Source organism: Eptesicus fuscus, chromosome 4, assembly GCF_027574615.1.
Source record: "Eptesicus fuscus isolate TK198812 chromosome 4, DD_ASM_mEF_20220401, whole genome shotgun sequence".
In the NCBI taxonomy this organism is placed as follows: domain Eukaryota; kingdom Metazoa; phylum Chordata; class Mammalia; order Chiroptera; family Vespertilionidae; genus Eptesicus; species Eptesicus fuscus.
Window position 1 is genome coordinate 60,336,995 of NC_072476.1, and position 12,837 is coordinate 60,349,831.

General features: G+C 40.3%; 1 protein-coding gene across 2 annotated transcripts in view; it reads left to right on the forward strand.

Moving 5' to 3' along the window:
- Nucleotides 1–12,837, forward strand: part of FAM172A (family with sequence similarity 172 member A) — a 375,530-nt gene that overhangs the window by 220,639 nt on the left and 142,054 nt on the right. For both annotated transcript variants that reach the window (XM_054715061.1, XM_054715062.1), the window contains one exon: nt 11,199–11,315. In XM_054715061.1, the coding sequence (XP_054571036.1) occupies nt 11,199–11,315 (117 nt within the window). The remainder of the gene's footprint in view (nt 1–11,198; nt 11,316–12,837) is intronic.

Consider the following 12,837-nt stretch of genomic DNA (forward strand, 5'->3'; position numbering starts at 1 on the left):
AGGTGTTGTGACACACAGCCAGTTGCTCCTTCAGTAGAGGACTTGCTGCCGCAGCTCTTGGGAGTGCTTCTGCAGACAGCCTTCAGCTGTAGGCCCCTTCAGGGATTGCTTGGCTGACATGGGGGCCCACATCCAAAGAGCAGTGTGGGAGATTCAAAACCAAGCCATCTTGGGATGACTCTGAAGGGTCGTTCTATGTCCAGAGTTCCCCTGGGGTTGTGTCACTGGACCTGCATCTCACCTTGAAATCCCTCTGCCCACTTCTGCTTTGTCCCCCTCCTTTCCTCGGATGTTGATCCTAAGGACACTCCTTTGTAAATATCGTGCAAGTGAAATTCCATCTCAGAATCTGTTTCCTGGAGAAACCAGCTTACCTGTGGTCTACTTCTAAATATGCCCAACCAGACATAGCTCTAACTTCCTAACCTCACGTCCCCTGATTGACACAATTTCTGTAAATAGCACCTCTATTCCGAAAATAATTTTTGAGCATCTATTCTATGCCAATATATATGCAAGGAATGGGGCCGTGGTATTTCCTGGCAGAGATGGTCCTGTCCTCTTGGAGCCTACAATTCAGTGGGAAAGAAAGACAGTGAGCAAATCATTACCGATATAATCATTATCAGGACAGAAAGTGCAGGGTGATATACACAGGTAGTCATGGTGTAATGACACAGGATTTGGAGTTAAAAGATCTAGCTGTGACACTATATGGGCACATCACCTACTTTCTCTAAGCATCAATTTCCTCATCTATAAAATAGCTACATATTCCCTGAATTGCCAGTATACTTAAAAAGAAATTATTCTATCTAATGAGATCATGTATAAATACTGAGAATATTACGAGTTCCCATAGAACTTATCTGAACCTGCCTTCATCCCTAAAGGGTCATAAATCACATCTTCCTCAACTTTATAGTAATAATGTATTGCCTAGAACAGTGGTCGGCAAACTGCGGCTTGCGAGCCACATGCGGCTCGCGAGCCGCTCTGTTGACTAATGAGTTTGTCGACCACTGCCTTAGGGAAAAACACTTAAAAAACATTTTAATAATGTACTAATGTCTTTAACCTGAAGTCAAAACTTCTGGGTAAAGGGAATGCCTTACACAGTGGTCGGCAAACTCATTCGTCAACAGTGCAGCAAACCTCGGCTCGCGAGCCACATGTGGCTCGAGAGCCGCAGTTTGCCGACCACTGGCCTAGAATACTTGATATATTAGAATACTGTTTCCTCTGTTTATGCCAGGTAACAGAGTATACAGCCTTTAAAATATATTGAAAATCATACAGGTAATTGGAACCTGAATTATTGATAAAAAATTCAGAGTTACTTTTTAAACTTCAGTAAAATTTTAAATACACCAAACTTCTATGAGGAAATTCAATGTAAAGGGTTTGTTTGTTTGTTTGTTTGTTTGTTTCAGCTTTAGTAAGGTGTCATGGATGATCAAATATTGTGGCCCTGGGGAGTTTAGCTCAGTGGATAGATCATCAGCCTGCAGACTGAAGGGTTCTGAGTTCGATTCTGGTCAAGGGCACATACCTTGGTTACAGGCTCAATCCCTGGCCCTGGTCGGGGCATGTGCAGGAGACAACCAATCGATGTGTCTCTCTCACATCAATGTTTGTCATGTTTCTGTATGTCTCCATCTCTCTTCCACTTTCTCTAAAAAAATCAATGGAAAAATATCCTTGGGTGAGGATTAACAAAAGAAGGGGACGGGAGGAGATGGGAGGGGAGGGGAGGGGAGAGGAGGGGAGGGGAAGTTCTGTAGCTCTGGCCAGGTGGCTCAATTGGTTGGAGTGTCGTCCCATATACTAAACGTTTGGAGGTTTGATTCCCAGTCAAGTTACATAACTAGGTTGTGGGTTTGATCCCCGGTCCGTACATAGGGATGCAACCAACCAATGTTTCTCTCTCACCTTTCTCTCCCTCCTCTCCCTCCCTTTCCCTCTCTCCAAAATCAATTTTAAAAAACACATATCCTTGGGTGAAGATTATTTTTAAATTGTAGATATTTAAGTTGTACTACTAAATGACTCTGATATCTGTATATATTGTGAAATATTCACCACAGCCAAGCCAATCAACATATCCATTACCTCACACTTAATGTAAATGCTTTCAAGAGAAATTTGTTAAATAACATAATCTCCTATACTCTGGTTATCTACTATACATCTTTGTGTCAGGAAATCCTATCCCTTTACCTTTCTTTTTCCCAGACCACAAGAAAATGGTATACTTTAAAACTTAATGACATTAACACTCTCCCAGCTGAATGTATATGCCTGCCCCTGTCAAACCTAATGAAATATTTTGCCACAGGTTTAAAACCATTCAATGACTGACAAATTCTGCCTCTATACACACCAAAGTATTTTTAGTATGTGCCAATTAATTAATAAAGACTCAAGTGATTTTTAAACTGAGTATTGTGAACATGCTTACTACTTATTTGCATCAGAAACATTCTTGTTAAATAGCACATTTATAAAATTTTAATAAGTTTTCTCATTATTCCATAAGACCATGCCACCATTTAAACATCTCCTTTGCTAAGCCTGCCTTAGTTTTCTTGGACTGGCAGTGTTTAGTCCTCATATTTTTACAATATATCCACCTCATATATATTTGTTACAATTTTCACATCTGTATTTTATACTATCTTGTCTACTAATCAGTCTTTATAATATTACATGATAAACATTTTAATCAAATAAGTCACTTAGATAAGCCTTCACACTTTTTTCTTAATGTGACTTCTTTTTCTTTTTCCTTACAATTAATTTGCTCTTTTCTTGATTAAGTTTTTCAAACTGTTGCCTTTTTTCTAATATCATGTATTTTTGTAAAGCAATGGTCTTCTTTACCAACTCCCAGATTGTCAATCATGTAATATTTATTTTTGTTTTGTTTCTTTCTTTCCAACCTACCCTACACATGCTTTTTTGTTGTTGAAGGAGCCTGCACGTGGCAGCATGGTCCAGGCAGGAAAGGAAAAGGAAGTTATTACTGCTCTCTTCTGGCTGCCTGTAATAATAAATCATAACTTGCCATTCCCTAACTGGTGGCTGGAGACGTATCTTCATAAATGCATGTGACCCGAGGAGTTTCAGTTTACATACCCTATCCCTCGGGGTCCTTGCCTGTGGAGAGCCCTTTCCTTCCTGAAATTAGACAAAGGTTGTAAGAATTGAAGCTGCGGCTTCAAAGCACAGGAAGAGAATGTTGTCCTATCCTGTGGCTGCCGTGGGCTCCAGCTGGCCATGTTTACCTACCCAGGGTGTGAGGCTGCGTCCATCTGTGAGGGGCTCAGCTCAGCGTTCAGGCTTGCCCTGAAGTTTAAACTTAGCAATTTTTGGAAATATTTATTGTGTCTTTTCCTACATGGTTATTTTAGAGCAATAACTATACAGGTTTGTGCTATATGCTTAAATTGCTAAGCACTGCGCACGCTGAAACTTTGTAAGATTTATCCATTTGCTAGGGTAACATTTAACTTCTGTGTTACATTTATACATGCAGTGACCACATAATTTATCATCCAAACCAGAACATTTTTAACAGTGCAAGAGGACACTACTAATAATTACTCCAGGTCAATGGGCAGAAACTAGAGCTGTCCTGGGCTAACTGGAATATATGGTAATCCTTTTTATGCATGATTATTTCCTTTACAAATATTTAAGCAAGCCAAAATCACTTTATATAATTGAGGGAGGAATAGGTGTAGTAGTTGTTGTACATTTCATAACTGCTAGCCTATCAGCACCAATGTTGATGTCACTGAAGAATATATAGATACTATATCTAAAAGGAAGGATGCATTTTAAAAATTGAAACTAAATGGGAAGCCCATACTGTGTGGCTCAGTGGTTGAGCATCGACCCATGAACCAGGAGGTCACAGTTCAATTCCTGTTCAGGGCACATGCCTGTGTTGCAGGCAGGATCCCCAGTAGGGGGTGTACAGGCAGCCACTTGATGATTCTCTCTCATCATTGATGTTTCTCTCTCCCTCTCCCTTCCTCTCTCTCTGAAATCAATAAAAAAAGAAAAAGAAATGAATGCCAGAGTAATAGTTGTCGCTGACAGTACTGATTGCTTATATGCCTTATCTCATTTATCCTTCAGCTGCCCTATGAGGTGATAACTATTGTTCTCATTATTTATTCTTATAATGGTTAACCAAAAGTAAAATATAAGGACATTTAATTCCAAAGCCTATGCATACTTTAAACTACAACACTATACTGCCTTCCTCTGGACATTCTTCATATCTGTGATTATCTTTTTAAAAAGATATTCAGCTACACTCCCTCAAAACAAGCAGTAAAGGGACTGTCTTCCTGCCAGCTCAGCACTGCTAAGCCAAGGGCCCACTGGGGCCGGAGAGTGGATGACCACAGTGTGGCTTCAGCAGTTCCATTCTCATTTCCAAGTGCACAGTGCTATTACTAGACTAGTCCTCTGATTACAGGGTTTTAAACAGACACAATAATCAGTTCTTTCTACTCCTTGGCCAGGTGGTTTTAGAATTATTGAGCCATACTCTAAGGGAAAACAACCTTTCATAATTTTTTTCTTTATGGATCTATAACTTTTAAAAAATATTTGTTATTAAATGCATTCTAAGTTATGCATCTGTTGCCCTCTATATCCAGAAAGGAGAATGTACCTAGTTTATACCTATGGGGTCATCTGCACTGTGTTTTTCTGGGATCACCTGTTTTAACTGTGTACCATGTGCCAGGTCCCCTGCTAGTTGCTTTGTATTGAGTTCATCTCCCAATAACTCTATGAGTTAGGTCTATTTATCTTGTCTCCCCTACCTGTGCTGAAATTGAGACACAGAAAATATTGAAATAATTTACTCAGGTATCATTACTAGATGTGGCAGAGCAGGGATTTGAACCCAGGGAATCTGACTCCAAAGTCCTTGAATCGAACCACCGCACTCCTTATGAAGACTACTTACATGAAAGTTTCTACTTTCAAAAAAAAAGAAAAAGAAAAGAAAGAAAGAAAGAAATGTGAATGCAGAACTGTGAGAGCTGAATGTCATACTTGTCTGAATTTCCTGCTGGGCAGTTTAGTCTTCATATTTCATCTACCAGAGCGCGTGTATTTCAGTTGTAATCACTTGAGGTACTTCAAGAGCCTTGGATGACAGAACCAAGGTTCAGTGTTGCAGCAGAGATGATGTTTGTTCTGTGAGTAGCATGCTATTGGGATCGACGTGTGCAAAAAAATCTTCAGGAAGACATTAACAAGAAAGACTCTGCCAAACCTGGTGTCGGCTGATTAGTCATCTTGGCCCAGGGCACATTTTTAACCCAGTGGGATGGATTGCACGCAGGGCAGTGTGCCATACACTAGGGGAGGTACAGACAGAAGTGTAAAGTGATGGGCGAGGTTTGTGGTAAAATATCATAGCATATCAAACCACATAAAGACTATGTTCAAGTAGAATCACTGAATATAACTATAATCTTCATAACAAAAATGTGAAAAGATGCCAGCTTTTCATACTTTTCAAATCTTTGAAACAACTTAATCTGAAATCTTAACTCAAGGAGCTCTAGAGGGAGCTAGTCTATTTATATACATATATATTTTTTAATAAAGACATCTCAAACCTCAATCGTACTGTTAGCCAGAGCGATGATTCATTCATGCTCATACAGTAGTAATGATCTTCAGATTTATAAACGTACATTGGTGTCAGATCCTAATCTAAAGGAAACATGCATTATTTGATTTTCTTTCAGAATATTCTTTCCTGTACAAGTGATTCACGTGCTGTAACCCTCACAGTGCATATGTGTAACACATGTCAGAATTTTTAAAAAGGTATTGGCTTTTGCTGATGAAAGACTTTAAAACATTTCCATCAAAAACATGTTGAAAACATCTGATATATGCAAATAAAAATATGGGCCTGTATGCACATATTTTCATCCCTACCCCCAGTTCACATTGGCCTCTTTTAAAAAGTCCTCTTGGACTTGAAAATGTAAGACCTATTTATTCTGAGAGCCAGGGCCGCTGGGCCACAAATATGGGAAAGTGAAATTATCTATTTCTTCTCTTAGGTTTGGTCAAAGACAACCCAGTTTATGGTTCACTTCTTCTTTAGGTTGGGAGTATTGACCCTAGTAGTAGGTTGGATTCATAATTTCCAAAACCCAAAGCCCTCAGCTAGAGATATGAAATTACTTCCAACGAGTACATGGCAGAGCTTCCCCGTAACATCACCATCTCCCTGCCTTCAAATCTTATCTTCTAAGACAAATGAATGGCAACTTTTTAATTTAATTTTGTAGAACTGAAAAGTCTTTATAAAACATAAAGACTTTGCTAAAAGTAGTTCATGGAGTTCTGAAAGAAATGAAACCCAAGGAAAAGTTACAACAGCTTGTAGGTACAAAAAGAGAAATAAGGAACTTTTAAGGTGACAGGAAGTATTTGGATTTGGCCAGGTACTTGTGAAGACAGGAGGCTGGTACATCATTGAGGGCCTTGGAGAAAGCATGGTAAGGTGGGTGGACAGAAAAGATCTACATGATTTCTGAGGAGGGATGATAGCAGCCCCGGGGAAGGGCCATAGGGCACAAGGAGGGGACGAAGGTAACAGCAGCTACCTCTCTAGTCCTCTGGTCTTCATCTTGAAAATACTTTCAACAAATACTCTTAACCTTCCTATCTTGTTACAGTGACTTATGTTTAAAATCTTTTACTGTGGAAGAAAAAAATAACAACAATAGGATGTTTCTTGTTTCTCTTTAATTTCAACCCCATAAAAAAATTTAGTAACAAGACGAGCCTGCATATGGATGGTATGTGTTTTTAATCTGTTCAGAGAACTTGATATTTATTGGATGAGTTCAGCTTTCGTCAGACTTGGATTATGCAATACCATGAAGGAAAGAGATTAATTGTGTATAAGCCAAGGTGGAGAAGACTATGAATAAATAAATGGGTAGAATTAAGGGGAAGCAAAAATATCAGGTGACAGCATCAAATGTTTTATATTCTCAAATCATCAATATGGCTTATAGAAATACTAATTTTCCATCTTATCCTAGACACTTGTTACTTTAGAACTGTAATGATAATTTTTAAATTCTGTTGATGGCCTATTTTTGATCATGGGTAATTCCCATCTTGCCCTGATTTTTTAAATATGTTTTTATTGATTTTAAAGAAAGGAAGGAAGAGGGAAAGAAAGGGAGAGAGAAGCATCAATGATGAGAAAGAATCATTGATCGGCTGCCTCCTGCAAGCCCCCACTGGGGACCAAGCCCACAACCTGGGCATGTGTCCTACTGGGAATCTAACCATGACCTCCTGGTTCATAGGCTAATCTTCAAGATGCTCAACCACGGAGCCACATAGCTGGGCAGCATGATTTTTATAATTTCTCAACATTCCTTACTGATCTGGACTTGGATTTTTTTTTCACCTTTAAAAATAATTGTCCAAGTCATTGAAATGCTGTACACATGAAAAAGGAATTAACCAAATGAGTCCATTTATATGAGTATTATGGTATGTTACTGAGAAACATCTATGTGATATAGATGAAAGAACACAGAACAAAAGTCATGGTCAAGTGTCACTTTGTATCTGTGTGACCCTTAACCAATTTCTCCACTTAGTTTCCTCTTCTTCAAATGTAAAAATAATACAAGTTTTACATATATTTCATATTATTTCAGAATAAAGTGAGAATGAATATGTATTCATTTTGAAATTTGTGCAGTGCTGTTCAGATATAATTAAATATTATACACATACAAATAAAAACAAGCAATATAGTAACCTTACCATACACATAGCCTATTAAACCACGGAACTTTAGGATGCTGATGCCTGGGATATCAAAGTTATTTATTACTTTATCCAGTTCTTGATACCATATTGAAGATACAAAAACAAAAATGGAATATCCTTTCTGTTTGAAATATTGATATACATGTTAAATTCATGTAATTGTATTTGAAGGGATCATTTAGCAGGTATTTATTAGTTGATTCAAGAATGCATGGAGACATTGAGATCACATGGTCCTTTATCATTTTTAGAGACTGAGATCCCTTAGAAAATCTAATGAAAACTAAGGATCTTCTCCCAGAAAAAGATTTGTATCTTATAAAACAGAATTTTGCAAGGAATTTGAAAGGTGTTCGTATGATTGACATTTAGTAAGACTTTGGTGTTAAGGCTTCCTCACTTTCAGGTTCTGGGTTTTCCAGACCATTATGGCCTCCACTTATTCCTTACTTTAGCTACATTCCATCTAAGGTCTGTCTCTTAAACAATATTAATCCCTGTGTTCAGTCTACCCCCACTATTGCCATTCTCTATACTTTTCATCAGTGCTCATCCCCAGTGCAGGCAGTAAGGGGCGGGGGAGGCATGAACCAGGCTAACAAATGTAAGAAGCAGACGAAGGCTTTGGACAGAAGTGGCAGTTGCAGGTAGTTCCAGTATTAGCAGATGAGGTTGCAGCAAGCCTGAAACAGAGGCCAATAGTCTGAGAAACTAAACTGTTAAGATTTTCACTGATTTACAATTCTAATCCTAAACAGTCAAATATTTGAAATTATTTGTTACTATGTTCATTTGTAAGAAGCTCTTCATTGAGATCCTCTGTGATTTAACCATCTCCCACCTTTAATAATATAATATAAACTGATTTTTAAGATGTAAAATACTGTAACAGTGTATGGGGTTATCATGCTGGATCATAATATGATTTGATGTGATGTAAAGAAAAGTTGCACAACTTCACATCCGTTGTATGTAATGCCAGCGCTTTGGACAAACAGGCCAAAGTTCTTTTTCTCTGTTAGTCCATGTAGCAACTAAATATTTTTCCAGGTTTTAATCCCCAGATTTTCTACTTTTGCTTCTAAATCCTCAGCCTATTTAACACTTAGTTTTTTATCATTTCACCAACAGTCCTCAATGTTTAGTATCTTCAGACACTACTACCTTAAATAAATTAGCACCTGTTAACAACAAAATCCAAGGTTGATATTTTAAAAATGCAGACATATTCTTAGAATACCAGAGAGCATGTTCTTATTTTGTAACTTCAGTAACAATCACCCGAGATCTCCAAAAGTGTTACTGTTTAGAGTAAGGGCATGTAAGTTCTTTGTAAGCCAGGTGGAGTCACTATTGTGGAAGTTTGCTTTTTATTATCTAATGTTGGTTTAAATTTTTATATGCTAGTGCCAACATGATCCAATGAGAGTCTATTTTTAAAATATAATCCAGAAGAAGGTAGCAAACTACTTAATAATGAATGTGAAGAATTGAATTAGCATATTATTTTATGTTCTTAAAAATATTATTGGTATTGCAAGGTGAATTTTTGTAGTGATATTACATGTTGATAACCGACATTGATTTTTAAGATTTCCGCATTGTATAAGCAGAAAACACTGGGAACAGGGATTTAAGGTGCAGAGATACTGCTGAGGCAGCATTAACGTGAATAGATTCCTATTAGGTAGTGCGCAGTGGAAGGGGATGTGCATATGCAAGGTTTAAAGAAACTTAAAAGCGAGAGAGACATTTTTAATTCAGAACGCCAACAGGCATCGTTTGATATCCAAACTATAGTTTGCAATGTTTTTCCTACGAGCTTTCATCACCATTCAGAATGCTTCCTTTTTTAAATGCGATACTATATTTTATATACAATTCATAAAATTAACTAAATTATAGAGAAATCACTTTTTTTAGAGGGAGATGGAAACATCTATACTAATAAAAGGGTAGCATGCTAATTAGACCAGGAGACCTTCCAGGCATCTTTCCAGACAAAGCAATGGTGGCGGGGCCAAGGCAGAGAAGGTTAGGGGCGATCAGGCTGGCTGGGAGGGCAGTTGGAGGTGAGCAGGCCGTTGAGGGCAAGCAGGCCGGCAGGGGGGACCATTTGAGAGCAAGCAGGCTGGCAAGGGGGGGAGTTGGGGGTGAGCAGGCCGGCAGGGGGGGCGCAGTTGGGGGCGAGCAGGCCAGCAGGGGGAGGCAGTTGGGGGCAAGTAGGCCGGCAGGGGGGTGCAGTTGGGGGTGAGCAGGCCGGCAGGGGGGGCAGTTGGGAGCAAGCAGGCTGGCAGGGGGGCAGTTGGAGGTGAGCAGGCCGGCGGGGGGGGCATTTGGGGGCGATCAGGCTGGCAGGCAGAGCGGTTAGGGGCAGTCAGGCAGATAGGCAGTTGAGTGGTTAGGAGCCAGCGGTCCCAGATTGCAAAAGGGATGTCTGGCTGCCGGTTTAGGCCCGATTGAATTTCGTGCACTGGGCTACTAGTCTGATATAAGGAAATAGAACATGCTGTGGAATTCAATGCTTCTACTTATTGTATTTTAACTAATTTTTATTAAGCTTTCTTATATTTGTTTTGTTAAATTAAGGTCAATAGTGTTAGTAAATTAAAACTTTTTATGATTCTTTTAATGTGGAACTATTATTTTTCAGTTTCTTTATCTTGTAGACCACTGATGAATTCTTCAGTTTCTTCAAGTGGCTCTTTTTAAAATTTTATAACCATTTAATTTTCTAGGAATAGCATTCTGCAGGAAGAAGTTAAAGTGAATAGTTCCTTGACATAAATAAGTATATTAGAAAGCAGATTTATATTGCTAGGCTTTGAAGAGGAAGATCTTAGTGGGCATATAAAACACCAAGGAATTACAAAGCCATGGTGAAGAACAGGCTAGTTAACTAGAAGTTAAAGCAAGATATCTTTCTTTGCTGAAGTGCCATCAACTGAAAATTAACATGAATTAGTCCTGTTGCTAACAGTGAGCTATGGGTACTAACTTCCCCAAAGCACTGAAATAGGAAGTGGTAGAAGAAACTGGTAAAAGAAACCCCCAGGGCATCCTCTTTCTTCCCCCTTTGATCCCTTTAATCCTTGAATTGTCAAACCACATGGAAAATAACAGAGCTGCATAGTTCTAAGACTGAAGTGAAATTATCTTTTTAAAATATTAGGTCTTTTCATATCTCTGGACAAGAATAAGGCATGTATTCCATGCAGAAAGAGTAACTTGGAACAAGAGATGCATATTGCTTTTGTATATTTAATACAATATTATTATCTATGACTAAGCAAGCTGCACCCAGTAGAAAAAAATTATAGCCAATATTTTATTTTCTGTTTTTGAAACAGATGATTCAACGAGAAGCAGATGTAAAAAACAAGGTAACTGCTGTGGCGCTGACAGACTCTGTTCACAATGTGTGGCATCAAGAAGCTGGCAAAACGATTCGAGAGTGGATGAGAGAGGTGAGACTGGGCTTTTTCAGTGCTGAGATGAATGAGTGTGAGACTTTATATCCTGAGCCCCCACCAACGTATATCACCTCCCACCCTCAAACGCCCTTTTTAGAGACAGAACGAGGGAATAGGAAAAAAAACTAGACATCTACACTAATAAAAGAGAACCATGCAAATTGACCGTACCTCTGCTACACCCACAAGCCATGCACACCAGCCAATCAGGAGCGAGTATGCAAATTAACCCAACCAAGATGGCTGCGGCCACGGAGAGAGCAGGTGGCTTGGGTTGTCCCCAAAAGGAAGCCAAGCTTCCTGCCCTGCCCTGGCCAGCCCTGGCCTCCACTCAAGGCTACAAAGTTTCAATTATAGAAGATAAATAAATCCCAACAAAAATGGCAGCAGCCACGGAGCTGGAGACAGCAGGAGGCTTGGGTTGCCCCTGGTGATGGAGGAAACCAAGCTTTCCTGCCCTGCCCTGGCCCACCCTGGCCTCTGCTCAAGGCTACAAAGTTTCAATTATAGAAGATAAATAAATCCCAGATACCAAGGCCTCCATTTGGGTCACCGGGGGGCGTGGCCAGCCTGCAAACCACCACAGGCCCCTCACCCAGGCCACCCCACGCCCCAAGGGAACCCCTACCCTGATCCGGGACACCCTTCAGGGCAAACCAACCGACCCCCACCCATGCACCAGGCCTCTGTTCTATCTAATAAAAAAGTAATATGCAAATTGACCATCGCTCCAACACACAAGATGGCTGCCCCCATGTGGTCAAAGATGGCTGCCCCCATGTGGACACAAGATGGCCATCACAAGATGGCCAGCAGGGGAGGGCAGTTGGGAGGGACCAGGCCTGCAAGGGAGGGCAGTTGGGGGCGATCAAGCCTGCAGGGCAGGGCAGTTAGGGGTGACAAGGCCGGCAGAGGAGGGCAGTAGGGGGGACAAGGCCTGCAGGGGAGGGCACTTAGGGGCAATCAGGCTGGCAGGGGAGGGCAGTTAGGGGCAATCAGGCTGGCAGGGAGCAGTTAGGCATCAATCAGGCTGGCCGGGGATGGTTAGGGGCAATCAGGAAGGCAGGCAGGCGAGCAATTGGGGGCCAGGAGTCCTGAATTGTGAGAGGGATGTCTGACTGCCCATTTAGGCCCGATCCTACCGGACATCCCTTGAGGGGTCCCAGATTAGACATCCTTTGAGGGGTCCCACATTGGAGAGGGTGCAGGCTGGGCTGATGGACCCCCCTTCCCCTTGCACAAATTTTGTGCACCAGGCCTCTAGTATTTGAAATAATAAGAGAAACCCCTTCTGAAGAACAAATACTTTGAAAGCTCTCTTCCCTTTTTTGGCTTTCTATAGACTATTACATATGCATACAATATACTGTAGGAGCTTTGGATGAAGAAGGTCATGATCTGTTAAGAGGTTATTATCCCCTGATATTTAATTTTCCCACCAGTGATTTAGCACTGGTGCACTTAATTACAAGAAAGAAACTTGGCTGTACTCTGGTCTCCTCCTTCCTTGAATTCT